Below are 14996 nucleotides of genomic sequence, written 5' to 3' on the forward strand. Positions count from 1 at the left end.
AAGTAAATTCTTTCACTTTAACAAAAGTATTACTTTGATACAATACGTAATTTATAGGCATTAATATGTAATGAAAAAAAAAGGAATTCTCTAGCATACTTATAATGCATTCATAGAGCTTAAGGCATAAATGTGTCATTAATTCATCTAGTCTAAACATGCTGATCATTACATTTCACAGATTTTCCCCTCTATTTGTCCATGTAATTTAAGTTTCTTTAAAGATATCTCCAGATTTTATTTCATTTTGCCCATACCAAGCAGCAACACATCCACTAATTCCCCTAACAGTTTTCGGTTTGATGCCTAAAGAAACACGGAGAAACTCATTTGTGAGTTATGAAAAGCACTTTCATTTCCTCAGCCAGGTCTGCATTAAATATGCCTGAATGGGACCTCTGTAAGTTAAAAATTTGCTCTGTGGCTTGCAAAAAATAGTTATGCAGGCAGTAATTATTCCTTGCAATTTTCCTTCACTTTGTTCTATTAAGTCAGTATTTCTGTTCTCACACTACCCAGAGCCCTTCTGGGGAGAGCATCTGCTCGGCCCAGACCTCCCTGCTAGGCCCTGGTGTTCTTTTGCAGCCTTTCCTTGGCCACTTTCCTATGCTGTGTTGGACACAAACTGTATTCAAGACTTCTTCCTCTGCAGTTCATCCATTCTCTAATTGTATATTGTGTCCAAAATCATGCTAAGACAATAACTTCCAATCAGCCTGTAACACATGCACTGGTGATGGATTGCTCATTTTCAAGCATGCTTTTATAGTGTTTCCTCCTGTTTTGTTTCACATGGTTTGAAGAGAAAACTGGGCAAAGCTATATCCTTATCTTATGGCACTTCATTTCTTTGTTCTGGAGACCACAAAATCTTGATAATGCTTGGGCTGCTGTGGTTTTAAGAGTGTCTTAGCATAGCATTTGTCTTATTGGGAAGATTTACATCAATAAGTGCAAAAAGTCATTCACTCTCTCCTCTGGGTCAGCATTTCATAACCCATGTGCATTTCAAAGGCATCTATCCAAATATATCTTTATTTGGATGTCACTCAGAGTCTCAACTAGAGAGTCAGAGATGGTGGATTTAATCCATGATCATGTGGATTAACTGTAGGCAAGTTGCCACTTGATCTTTTCCAAAAGTGAAATGATTAATTTGTAAAATCACTGTCAGCAAGAGAGTCTCTCCAAATTTCGAATACTTTGTATGGTTTTTCTCTGCATTCTCTCCATGTTTTCCAATCTCCTTTATGAAAATGAAAATGCCAGAGCTTTAAGAACAAATCTGATAGTACCTGTTTTGGCAATACCTTGTAGAGTGATAAACTCATCTTCCAAGTGCTGCTTACTACTGTGCACCTTAGTATTTAAGGTTGTTTTAACCCCTTTTTCTTTCAACATCCCAGCAGTAATTCATACTGAGCTGTCATTCACACTGGTCTCTAAATTGTTTTGGGAATTGCTTCATTCCAAGGGGAAAATAAATCATTTGCAATGTAAATGAGGCCTGAATTCCTTGTTTGCATAAATGCAACTTGGTAGCAATTGTATATTAAAAAAAAAAATTAAAAATTGGCCATTGTACAATCTCTTTAGCCTCTGTGCCATCAACCATTTTTAACCCCTTTCTTTTGGTTTTGTGTCATGCATAGACCTCTTAGCTATTATGTATTTGTCCCATCAAAACTGAGTGGATCTGATACTATGGAAACTTTGCAACCCATCTGGAAGTTCCCTTTTCTGGTGTTGGTCCCCCTCTGACAGTTTCTTTTTCATCTGCCCACTGGCCAATTTTTAATTCATTTAATTTTCACTGCTTTTTTTTTTTTTTTTTTATATCTCTGTCACAAGGTGGGGATAAGAAGTGTAATGGGGGACTGGAGAGCATCCACCTACACCTGTCCTGCTGGTTTTCTACATATTTTACCTGTGATGTTAATGTCTTTATCATGGCTCCCTTCAACTCCCTGTTGTTTCAGAGCCAAAGAGAACTTATTTCTCCTATCATCTCATTCCCCTTGCCAAGCTGACTGCTTTCCTTTATACCTTTTAAATTCAGTTTAGAGTTTTAGAGATAAAGTGATGGTTGCTTCAAGATACAGGCACACTATAGATTTATGCACTGACATCCCAATGCTTTCTGGCTTGTTCTTTATTCCTTTTCTAATCTCTTTTAACATCCTATTTTCTGTTTTGACTGCTACTAAACATTCAGTTGATATGTTCAAAGACCTATCTGCAATGACTTCAAGATCATTTTCTTGAGTGGTAATTGCTAATTTAGAACCTATCGTGTATTTGTAGCTAGTTGTAGTTCTTTTTTTCTTGTGCACATTGCCTTCAGTTCATTGTCACTGAATTTCATTCTCTTATTTTATTGCCAAGTCACTCTGTATTGTGAGATCCTTTGCAGTCAGCTTTAATTTTATTGCCCTACATAAACCAAGGATGTTATCTCACCACAGTCTAGAACTAGGTTAGTTTAACAAAATCTATTTCCCATGTCTTTTTTCTGCTCATTAATAAGAATTTTGATTTTTTTCCCCCTTCTATTTATATTAAACCGCCTTTCCAGAAAAAAAAGAAAAAAAAAAAAGAAGAAAATAAAACATTTACTTGCCAAGAAAACATTATACAGAAGTCACATTGTCAATGCTGTAATCTCCAATTATTTATAGCTTTTATGGGTGTGTCTTTAAGACACTCATTTCTGATTTTAGCTTTGCATGTAAACTAATTGATGTTTTTACTGATGACAAGAAAATTCAGTGTGTGACCCATTCCACTGACATACAGAGCACAGAATCAATTTCTCTGAAGTCTTTCAGACAGAGCTCTGAATATTTTCTGTTCTACTGACTTAAGAGAACTGTTCAAGAAATTAGTAAATGTGAAGGACAGAATTTTCTAAGGGTAGGGATTCCGTTCCTGGTCATAATAAAGCAGTCACACAGTGCAAGGCTCTCTTAGTTTCTTGTGTCCAGCTCTTTTGAATGTATTAACCTTTTCTAAATTCCAGGAGCACTGAGTTCATAATTGCAAACAGAGTTGCTGTTGTTTCTCTAATTTAGTGGGTTTTGGAAGGACTATAGAGGAGGAGATGAGTGAGATGGCCTTCCCTTGCTTCATGCACAGCATCCTAACCTATAGCAACACATCAGTACCCTGATGTTGCCCCAAAGCATCTGTTGCAGGCACCAGCTGGACAGTGCAGTACAGAGGAGGGGAAACATTTCTGGGAAATGCTATTTATAAGTACTTCTTGACTTAAAAATCTTAAAAGATGTTGCTGCAAAACTGAATTTATTCTGGTTGTTAGTGGGGGGGGTTCTGCTCTTCCCTGTACACCAAATATAAATTTACAGTCACTTGTACTTGCTTTTAAAGGGAGACATTGGTGTTATTTTGCACTTGCGTACAATACTCTTCCCAATTATACTACTTCTAGAAATCTTGGTATTTCCCATATTAAAGAATATATTCTGAAGCTTTTTAGCAGAAAAAAGTTGTGGATGTCTAGTATAATTCAATAGTTAGAGTGTTGTATTAATTGAAACCACCGTGTACAGCAGAAGTGCCAACATCTGTGAAAGTTCTTCACACTATTAGTAAATCCAGAAATGTATATAAAAAGAACTGTTTAAAAATTTGAAAGATCTTCTGAGTGGTTACATTAGGTGTCAGATTTAGAAGCCTTTTGTTAGTATCCAGAAATTCACTTACAGAGGCTGAGAGTTCAATGATCTTTCTACCAGAAGACTTTATGGATTAAATGTTAATACAAAGATATTGAAACAAGAGCGAAGGCATATGCTCTGATTGTGCACTGCAGGTGTTTAATAATTGAATTTCTTTTCTTCTTCTTCTGTTGTGTCTTTGGGACTGTAATGTAGTGATGTCCTTGGAGATGTTTTCCCTGGGCAATTAACCATAAAAATACTCAATAAGATAACACAGGCCCATTGTCATGTGCAAACCCAGTTCCTCAAACTAATTACACTCCCTGTGTAGTTATCGTTCCTGCATCCCAGGAAATTTACAAAGTGAGAGAATATAAATTTGTTTTCTTTTTTTTTTTTTTTTTTTTGGCTGTACTTCACCCTCTTTTTTTTGTCTACTAGAGGTGGAACATGCAGTGCATATTTGTTGAGACTGTTGTGGGTATGTGGATGGTTGTACTGGAGCTTATCTCATGCTAATGGACACAGAGATAGCATTTCCAGGAGAAAACCAGAGTGGGTGGTGTGTGCATTTGCTTTGACTTTGAACAGGGATGGTTGACTCTTTGTCACCCTAGTAGAGTTGAGTTTTCCTCAGTTTTTGTTTTTGGTTTTTTTCCATGCTTAAATGTCTTTTGATACCCTAAAAACATAAGCTTTTTCACACCAATATGTTACAATTTTTTTTTTTTCTTTTGTAATTGCAGTTGTTTCTTATCCTTACTGCTGGTAGCTGCTGTCGTTTGGAAAATCAAACAAACCTGTTGGGCTTCTCGACGGAGAGAGGTATTAATAACTTTAAGATTCTTGTAGTAGTTTTATCTTTCAGAATAAATTGGTAACTTTGATGAACAATCACTCCTTCCCTTTCTCCTGTATATGCAATTTAAATACCCATTTTATACCCTTGACCTTTTTATGCTGAAGAAGAAAATTTTCTTTCTCTCTCCTGTCAAAAATAAAGGAATTACAGCACTAGGCTGCAGAAAGGTAAATTTTCCTTATGGTGGCATATTTAGAATATTTAGAACAGAATTGAATAGAATGTTTCAGTTGAAAGGAACCTACAAGGATTATTCAGCCTGACCACTTCAGGGCTGACCAAAGGTTAAACCATGTTATTATAGGCATTGTCCAAATAAATAATAATTTCTTGTACACTAACAAGCTTGGGACACTGAACCCTTGCTAGAAAGATTGTTCCAGTGTTTGACCACTTTCTCTGTAAATAAATGTTTCCTAATAGACAACCTGGAGTTCCCCTCAAGGGAGCAAAATTCTCTATTGGAATCAGTAGTTTCATCATTAAATCTGTGGCACAACTGAAATCTTCAGTAAATACTCATACATCAAATCACCTTATTCTTTTGTGGTCTAAATTCTTATGGCTGTGTTGGAAAATTTGGCCCAAATATTTGTTCTTACCTCCTTAACAATTCATTACACTTGAATGAGGTTAAACTTAGGTTATATATGCTACTACATGTATATGATTGTATACTGATAGTTGTTCATATTTCATTTCGTTCTCATAAAAGAGATCTAGAATTTTCAGACAGTGATGTTTTCCCTTCTTGAAGCTTCTGACCTTGAAGATTTTGGAAAGAGCACTTCTCTAATGTACTATAATCTTGATTTGTGTTTTAAAGACAAGCTTTGGTCTAAATGATTTTTTCTTAGTATACTGGCACTATGAATGTTTAAATAACTTTATTTTCTTACTGTAGATCTACAGTGAATTTATATATGTTTTAAAAGTGCCACGTCACTTGCACTTATAATTTTCCTTCACTGAAATTATAATGTACTAATGCCAAGGTTTAGCTTGAACTACTACAAAGGAAAAGGTATATTATTGCTACTTGTTTCCTTTCAGAATTATTTTTTTTATTCATATGAACATTGTTAAGAATTTACTAAGGGCAAATTCTCATCTATTTCTTATTACTTGCAAAATATAGATGAAAGTTACTTTAAGCCACATTTTTCAACTTAATAATATTTCATTTAAATTTGTCTCAATACTTTGATAGTTCTGTGCAAAATTGTGTTGTGGTAGAATGTAGTAGTTCATTGATTTAATTTCTCATGTTAATGAGGTTGGTTTATTGATGTTTTTCAGAACAAGTACGAATGTACCCATTTCTAGATCTAGAGGGTCTGGTCTGTTTTCTGTGATTGCTCTCCTAGATTTTTGAAATATAATATTTTTTAATGTAGTCTCTAGGCATCACTTGATAAAGAAAGCATTCTCATACAAAAAGTTTCTGGTTTTTCCAAGATTTATTTTCCTAATGTTATCAAAAGTACCTCTAAGACTGTATGAAAGCTCAAATAAGCTGTTTGATAAATGCAACATAAACATGAATCAGCTTCTTCAGAAGAGCAAAGGAGAAAGACATACTTGGTAACTGGATTAGGTCTCTCAGAGGTTCATGGTTGGTTCTGAATCTTGGCTTTCCTTGAGTAAAACTAGAGAAACTTGTTTTTCTCTCATAACTAGAGTACAGTAGCATTATAAATTGTAAATGCTGAAGGAAATCTCCTTTATTTGCAGTCTGCTCTTGAACATCAGGTGCAGTTCATGTCAAATACAAGTTTTTGATAACACTCCATGCAATATTTTCCTTTAATCTAGCTCAGAAAACTTCTTTTTATATGTAGCATATTTTATAGGATTTTGCAATTAAGTGTTGCAAAGAAATTGTATGAGTAACACACAAGTAGAGGCAATCTATTGTTGAAAAGATTTCTGAAGTATTTGCTTTTAAAGCCCATTTGGCAGATGAGCTTTTCATCTCTTTCATCACTCTTTAACAGGAATGTTTGACTCTTTAGATGTTACCTTCAATATGGACCCAAACTACAGTAATAGAAAGATAACAAGAGCACAAACAAATACAGAAAAGCATGCTGTTAAAAGCTGTGCATCCTTTTATTGTTTCTCCTGATTTTTTTTCCCCTGAGGGAGGAGGAACATTTCTATCCAGTTCTTGTGGTCTTTTAGTAATGAATTTTATCAGGCTGTTGAGGTAAGCCAATAGTTTCTTAAGATTTGTAGAACCCTTATGTATAGCTGAAAGTTCAGAACTTTATCTTGCTTTGCCTTCTGACTTTAATGCTTGGCTCAATTGGAACATTATTGATTCCAAATTGAACTTAGCATGGCCTCAATCCAATAGAAAGCAGCAGCAAGTTGTTTGCATTGTGAAGAGGGAATGTCTCAGTTTTCCCACTAATTTAGAAATTTTTCCTCCAGATTCTTTCCTAATTCATTCCTCATTCAGCAAATTATTTTTTACTTTCTGCTGCTCAGAGCACTGCCCAAATCTTGCTGAGCAATTTGAATTTAGGCTCTATCAGATGTACATGTAAGAGAATGTTACCTTGTATATATATGAAAATGGTTAAATAGATAGTGTCTTCAAAAATCCTTTAACTGATGTTTGTCAACACTGAATTAAACTCACCTTTCCCCATACCTATTAGTCTTTCAATTTATTTAATTGAAATAATTTTTCCCTAAGACCTTGAGTTTTGGTAATTTGTTCTTGGCTCATAACAAAATTTTGGTTCTTTTTTTTTTGGTTTTCTTTACCTACATTGCTGTCTCTTAAGATATACTTTATCTCAGGTTTTTGAACTCTATATTTATGCTCTAACTCCTGGAGCTTCTCTTCTTCTCTCCTGCCTTCTGAAAGGGCAAGAGGCAGCAGATAGACTGTCTTACCTTATACCATCAAAGTTATTCACCTTCTGCATTGAGGGAAAATGGAAAGTATCGTTCTTTTGTTTTATAGTTGTAAAAAGATCAATGAAACTTTGAGCAGGAGAACATGAACAACCTCCTGCCTGGGATCCCTTGACACCTTCCACCACCCATCCCTCCCATGGATTTGTGACATTTTAAAAAAGGTTTTTAAGAAGGGCTGAAATAAGATAGTGGAACATTGGTGATCTCAGGGAGCTTGTTCCTTGGAAGGAATACTACAGAATATGATGAGATGATTTCCAAAGCATAATTCTTACAGCACTATCTTTCTTGTTAAAGCCCAAAACTGTAAGAAAACAAAAACAAAACAGAAGGAATTTGGAACATTCAAAACAGAGCAGGGTAACATTTACAGGTAAGCATGGAAGTTTATGCAGGAATAGAAAAAGGGAACAATATATTTGTTTATCCAATAAAGGAGTTCCTAAGTATTGCAAGGGTTAGGAATAGCAAAGCATTTTTTTAGAAGAGTCCTACACTATGTTAAAAGATCAGATATGTAGTCTAGGTTCTAATTTCTTGTCCTTCTTTTTCTTCCAAAGAATCACAATTCTACTAGTACCTTTCTCAGTAAAATTTTACTTTTTAGTTCACTGGATGAAAAACCAAAAGCTGTCATTTTCTCCCAAATGGTTTGTTAGGCCTCTTGCATTTTATACCCTGAATTCACCCAAGAGCCCATCCATGAATCTTCAATCTGACTAAGTTTTCCTCCTTTATACAAGAAAAGATATATCACCCAGATTTGCCAAATAAAAAATATAAAGAGAATATTATTTGTTTTCTCTGCATGTTTCATATCTAAAGTATTCATTCAACCTTCTACTGAAAATGGGTGAAAGAGAATCTGGTCATAGATCATTTTACTGAGAAGCTTGATAGGTTGCCTGCCAGTTTTGTAGTGGCTCAAAGGTTTTGTGTCATGAACTTCTTCTGATTGAAAGGTATCACACTGTAGATAAAATTTGCATCCAAATGATTTCTTTTTAATAGTGTGTTGAACTTTTCTTTTTGCTGACAAGATTACACTGAGGTCACTAACAAACTCAAACAGATGGGATTATAAACCACACAGCTTCTAGTTGAGTTATTTTAGTGAAGTATTTGCCCTTCCTAAGGTACACGAGTTGCTGCTCAGATACCTTTTGTGCTATTGATTCAGTCAGAGGTTTAAAGAATTGCTACCTTTCATTCAAAAGCCTGTAATCACTCATGTACAAGAAGTACCTTCTTCCCTCTGCTCAGACACATGAAATATATGTGCCAGTGTGTCATGTGTTGTTATCTAGAATCATAGAAACATGGAATTGAGTTGGGATGGAGCTTTAAAGGTCATCCAGTCCCACCCTCCTGCAATGAGCAGCTTCAACCAGGACAGGTTGCTCAGAGCCCTGCCCAACTTGACCTTGAATGTTCCCAGGGATGGAGCATCTACAACCTCTGTCCAGGGGTTTACCACTCTCATTGTAAAAATCTTTTTCCTTCTATCTAGTTTGAAATATACATTTGTATATATTGGATCAGTCAATTAGTTAAAACGGAGTTTTACTTTTTTTTTTTAACTGTAAATGGCTTTTTTATAAATATTTTAATTACACACTCGAAAGAAAGTGTGTATCTTTAAAGATGACTTCTTATTTCCTCATGTAATACACTATAAAGCTCTTGAGCAATGAGAAAGTAGTGCACAATTGCACATTTAGGTAAAAATGTTTGAAAGCATGCATTGTGTGTGTAAAGTGCTTGCCTAACTTTAAAGGTTAATATCATTTATATATAGCATCTCATTATACAGTCTACTGTGTACCATTTGCCTGTCTGAAAGAATAGCATATACAAACATAAAAACGTGGAATTATAGAAAATGCTGGCTTTGTACAGTGTGTGGGTGCCACTCAACGTACTGCTTCTTTTATTAAGTAAGCTTATGTTTGTTTAAAAAACCCTCCACCTTTCTAGCCTTGATTTTATTATCAAGGTAGTTTTATTCTCTTAAATATTCAAAAATTCTTACAAATAGACAAATGAAACTGAAGTAGACTACTTCTTAATAGCAGTAACAATTCATGTAATAGCTTTAGGCTCATTTCTATGGTAACTCTAATAAGAACAAGGAAGTTCAGTTATGTCGATAGTACTAATGAATGTAGAGAATATGTGAATTTCAGCCAGAGCTTTCTGCTTTCTAGTCAAGTGACAATATTTTAAAGTATTCCTTTTAGAAAAGACAATAATGGCTTTTGGTGTATATGGTACTGTTTATGGAATGCAACACGTTTACTTTAGCAATATTAAAACACAGAGGATATTCTTGAACAACAACTGAAGGAGCAAAAGTAAAACTGTGTGTTTCAGGGTGAGCAAGGAACCAGCAACAGATGATGTAAGGAAACCAGGAAATATTAGCATGCATAATTAAAGTACCCCAATGTGTAATAATATTCCCGTGTGTAGGTTTCTACAGGATTATATAGTTTATGTTTAAAGGTTGTTAAGCTCATAGGTAATTTTTCTTTTTTGGTAGCTTCTTGCCTGTTGCTTAGCAAATACCTTATACATCTGTATGTACTTACTCACAGGCTGTGTGAGTAATCCTACTGAAGTCAAAGGAGCTATTCATAGGACCAGAATCTCAACTTGTTATATTGCTTAGGCTCTTCTGAAATCAATAGAGCTATGACTGCTTATTTCAACTATGGATCTAGTTTTACTGAGGATAACTGGGGCATTTATTTTAGGCTGACGTTTTCTGCATTCTTTCCAACCTAAAATTTAAGTTCCTCTCTGAATGAACCTTTCAAGCAATATGGCTGGTTAGCTGACACTAGATCTTGTCTCAGGACTCCCTCTGCAGTCAGTAGAAAAGGCACTTCCAAATGACAATTTATCCTGCCCAATTTTGTCAGTGTTCACTTTTTATACTCTAATACTTGTGGGGACCTGACTTCTTTTTAACAATACAAATAACCCATTGAGTCAAATCACCTATACTGAGAGCTAATCTTCACTTTCTCTGCTTTAGTTTTGTAAAATTGAGATTGTATTTATAATACTGTCATTTCATTAAAGTAAGTATCTGATTAATTGTTATATTAGTACTGCTCATAACATGCTTGTTCTCTGCAAAGAGAAGTATTAAATGGTGCCAGTGACAGACTCGATATTATAAGGAAAAAAAATTGTGTTGGGGATTGAATTAAGCAAAGCTGATACAAAGTATTTGTGAAAGCTTGAAAACTGATTGGTTTCTTCATTCCACAAAAATTCAGAAGATAAAGAAGATAACAGACAGCAACAGATTTTAAAATGAAAATTGTGAGCTCTTTATTAAAAAAATAAATTAGGGAAAAGAAACTAAGTAGGTATTTTAATTATACGTACTTACAACCAGGAGAAGAAAATTGTTCGCTTTTTCTTAATACAATAACCAAAATTCCTTCTTACATTTGCATAGTGGAGTTAGCCTGAAGATTCCCAAAAGGCAATAATCAAAACAAATTAGTTTCATTATATGTGATTCCTGGGATATGCATAGAAGGAAGGCTGGATGTAGTTTTCACTGCTGATAAAGTACTTTAAAATTAATAGCTGTGGTATTTTGTTCAGTAGAATTTATTATCAAGGCTGAGCTTTCTAAATATGAATATAAAATACTTCTGGAGATAATGCAAATGTTATAATGGATGATATTAATTCCTACTCTCTGGTTAACTCTTGCAAGTGTACTGGGTTAAGTTTTCAAGCTAACAGGAAGGTAAAATTAAAGTCGTTTTAGAGAAAGAGGGAACTGGCCCAAATGAAGAAGACTGCCTGAGGCAAGTGGCCGCTTGCAGAGCCTGAGGGTGCTTTGAGCTACATGCTCTGAGAGTTTTCCATGGGACTGGTTGTAAACATAAGAGGATTAGGAGAAGTTTTAGCAAACTACCTGTCAGCAAAAACCAGCAGACAATGAGAAAGGCAGTCCTTAGTGGGACCCTGGGAAGAAGTCATATAACTTCTTTTGAATTTATGAAAAGTAATTTGAATTTGTTTCCACAGTGCTAAAGGAATGAGGATGGTGGATGTGTTCTTTGTAAATAAAGAGGATTGCACCAAAATAGATGATTCATTTCTGTCTCCTAACAAAAACAAAAGAGCAGGTGTTGAATATTGGCCCAAAGTGGTGAGACTCTTCTTTATGTTTGTATTTCCTCTGTCTTTGCAGCATAGTGTCATTTTTTGTCCCCTATTAAAACACAAACAAACCTTCCATTTCTCAAAGCCCTGTAAGAAAAGAACAGATTTAGCTGCAAACAACAAAATGTTGTGAGAACTCTGATCTGAAGAGAGAATGAAAAGGTTTGACAATTTACAGTAAGAGCTCTTCAAGAGAAAAATGCAAATACTCCTCTGTAGATCCTCCATAGCTTTTCTCAGAGTTTGCAGAAATTTTATTTGCACTGGTTTGGCCCAGGTGAGTCACCTGCAACAGGTGGAGCATAAAAGAAACTAAGTCTGAATTGTCCTCCCTCCAAAGGGCAGGGAAGTAACTCAAAGTCCAAGCCTGGAAGTCGTAGTTCCTCTCTATTATTGTGCTTCTCCTTTCTACCTCAAGTTCTGTTTATTTACAGTTGAATACTAATCATGTATTCTAGAAATTACATTAAATCATGCAAGCAATAATTTTTATTCCTTGTAGTGTATGGAACATTTGATACTGCTTCCACAAACATCCATTTCCTTGCAATTATATATATATATTTTTGTTTGTTTGTTTCAGAGCTGATTTTTAGGTATATTTCTGTATGTGTGCAATTGAGTAGGAGTAAGGTGGGCTTCGTCTCATGCCTGAATCTATTCCAACGTGTTTATATTTCACTTTGCTCAGTATGGATAGTACCTGCCTTCTAAAGTAAGCACACTGACCTTTATATCTCTTAAAGTTAGTGTTGATAATATACAGAATTACTGTTTCTTTCCTTAAAAAAAATTTGAAGGCACTGAAGTTTTTCATATGTGGATGACCCCATGCTAAAGTTAGAGCTGTAATAATCAGTGCAAAGCAGATCCAAAGATCAATGCAGCTGGAAATTAAATAACTTCACTAACTTATTTTTTCAGTGCCTGCACTATTAATTGGTTTACTCTGTCAGCAGAATGTGTTCTCTGCTGTGAGTGTCAGTGTCAGTGTTGTTGCTATGAACAAATTCTGTTGGGGACTTCTCTGCTCTCTGTAGATATCTGTACACACAAATATTCCTTGGGGTCATCCCTCTTGAGCAAACACTGGCTGTGCAGTTCATCTGGGCACCTCCTAGGCTTCTCCCCCTTCTCTGGATAGAAGGAAATAGTACCAGGAACAGGGTGACAAAATTTGCATAGTATACTTACTTCTGGAGGAACCTGCCAACACAAAGTACCTGTGAAATGTTAGGTTTGAAAAAAAAAGCCAGCAAACCCTCCCCCCCAAAAAAAAACAAAACCAAAAAGCACACAGTCAAATAGAACTTTATAAAAACCCATGGGGGTATGACACAGCCTACAGAAAGGTAGTTATTGTTTTTCAAGGGTATAATAATGCAATGTTTATCCTTTCTGGAGCTATATTTTTTTATTGCTCCAGCAGTTCACAAACAATAGTTGAGAATTAGTGTGACCTGATATAAACTAAGCTCATTACATTATTTTTGACAGATAATTAATAATTAACATATAACCTTTGGCTTTCCTTTTATCTTCAAGTATTGACAGAAGTTGCATAAAAACATACTATGTGTGGAAAAAATGCTTTGAAATGCAAAATTCAATTAAAATTAATGTAATGTTATTTTAGTACATTTGTATAGTAGCAAAAGTACTATAGGGAATATGAATATTTGAACAGATGATTATTTTTATCCATGCTGTTCAATTTTCACACAAGTAAATTTTGGAAAACAGAGTATAGTTTGATACTCTGGGATTCATTGGATTGAGTGCACCATGGCAGTTAAATTGTGACTTCAGTAAATTAGCCCAGACTGGTTTGCCAGCCAATTGACCCGCATGCAATTAGCGAAACTGAAACTACAATAAATCCTCTATCTTGAGGTTATTTAGGTTTTTTTTCTGCTCCACATACATTTTGAAAATCCCAGTTAATTAGACTTATCATCGACTTAAATAGCTGTAGCTTCTTAGTCTTTTGTATTTGTGCAGCCATGGTCAGGTAGGCAGGGAAATAGAATATCCCAGTAGGGAGAAATTCGAGTTTGGAAGTCAGTCCTTTCCTTTCTGGTGTTATAAGTACCCTTTTGCAAATTGCTTCACTGCCTGGGCCACCAGTTCCCCACCTGTAGGACATAATCAGTGTACAGGTTGTGATGATACACTTTTCATTAAAGATTCTATTGGTATTAATTGGGAGAGTCTACTCTGATGGCTGTTTTGCTTTATTCCCCAGTAATCCTGTTTGTCCCTAGGTAGTTTATTTAGGTTTCTGTTCATTTAGGCAGGAAAAAGGAGTGAAATGGATACTAGATCTCTCTCTTAATTTTTTTCTGGGGGTAGAGACACAAACATGTGAAATACAGTCTGTTATTTTAATGTGTTATGTTACATACATATTTCAGTATTTGCTAAAATACGTTATGAAAGAACGAAATAGCTTGTGTGTATTTCATTTTCACCTTAATTAAAATCAATCACCCATTTCTTAGGGTTTTATGCTTTCAGAATATGTTAATGATGCACAATACTGATTCTACTGCTTTTTGCCTACCATAATAACTTTATGCCTTCACAGAGTTAAGGAACAACAGTTCCAAAACACTGGGAGTATCCATGTTACAAAAATACTGTAACTCAGCATGTGTGACCCACATGCAAGTATCAGACACAACGAATTTTGACTTAATACCTTAACAGCATCCAGTAATAATATTCCTGAACTTGTCCCTTTCTACATTCACATCGAAAGCAAGTCCACATTTTTAATGTTGTTAATAACTAAATCACCCATGCACAAAATGGCCACCTCTGATTACAGCATCCAGCATGCTGTCAGCTACAGAAAACAATGAGCATAAATCATGTCAGTGGAAAGGGAGGAACCGAGGAGCCAGAGAATTATAGTCACTGAGTTCCCAGAAACATCCCTCAACAAAGAACTAAGCTGTTTGTAAGCACCTATGAGAAAAAAAAAGATTAAAAGCCTAGATTTTTTTTAATTAACCAAATCACACAAGAAGAATATACTTTTCTTCCAAGGTAGGATAAAAGTTCTTTTGAATGGAGGAGAAAACATCTGGTGCTTGTACAGCCATTATAAAGGCTATAAGAAGTCTATCACAGGATACTTTAATAGGGAACTGTTCCGGTTTGGCCAAATTTAGAAATATATATATATTCTGAGAGAAGGCACAACCACTCCTCCCCCCACCAGGTTCGGGAAAAAAAAAATTTCCTCGAAGGAAAGTGAAGAAAATAAAACTATTTATTTAACAAACACACGGGAAAGGAAAATAATGTTAAATGGTAAAATCTTT

General features: G+C 35.1%; 1 protein-coding gene across 1 annotated transcript in view; it reads left to right on the forward strand.

The window, feature by feature from the left end:
* ATRNL1 (attractin like 1) overlaps positions 1-14996 on the forward strand; it is a 439114-nt gene that overhangs the window by 231476 nt on the left and 192642 nt on the right. The window contains exon 26 of the mRNA XM_082285771.1: positions 4427-4505. Within this exon, the coding sequence (XP_082141897.1) occupies positions 4427-4505 (79 nt within the window). The remainder of the gene's footprint in view (positions 1-4426; positions 4506-14996) is intronic.

Source organism: Coloeus monedula (assembly GCF_965178545.1).
Source record: "Coloeus monedula genome assembly, chromosome: 8".
Classification (NCBI taxonomy): Eukaryota; Metazoa; Chordata; class Aves; order Passeriformes; family Corvidae; genus Coloeus; species Coloeus monedula.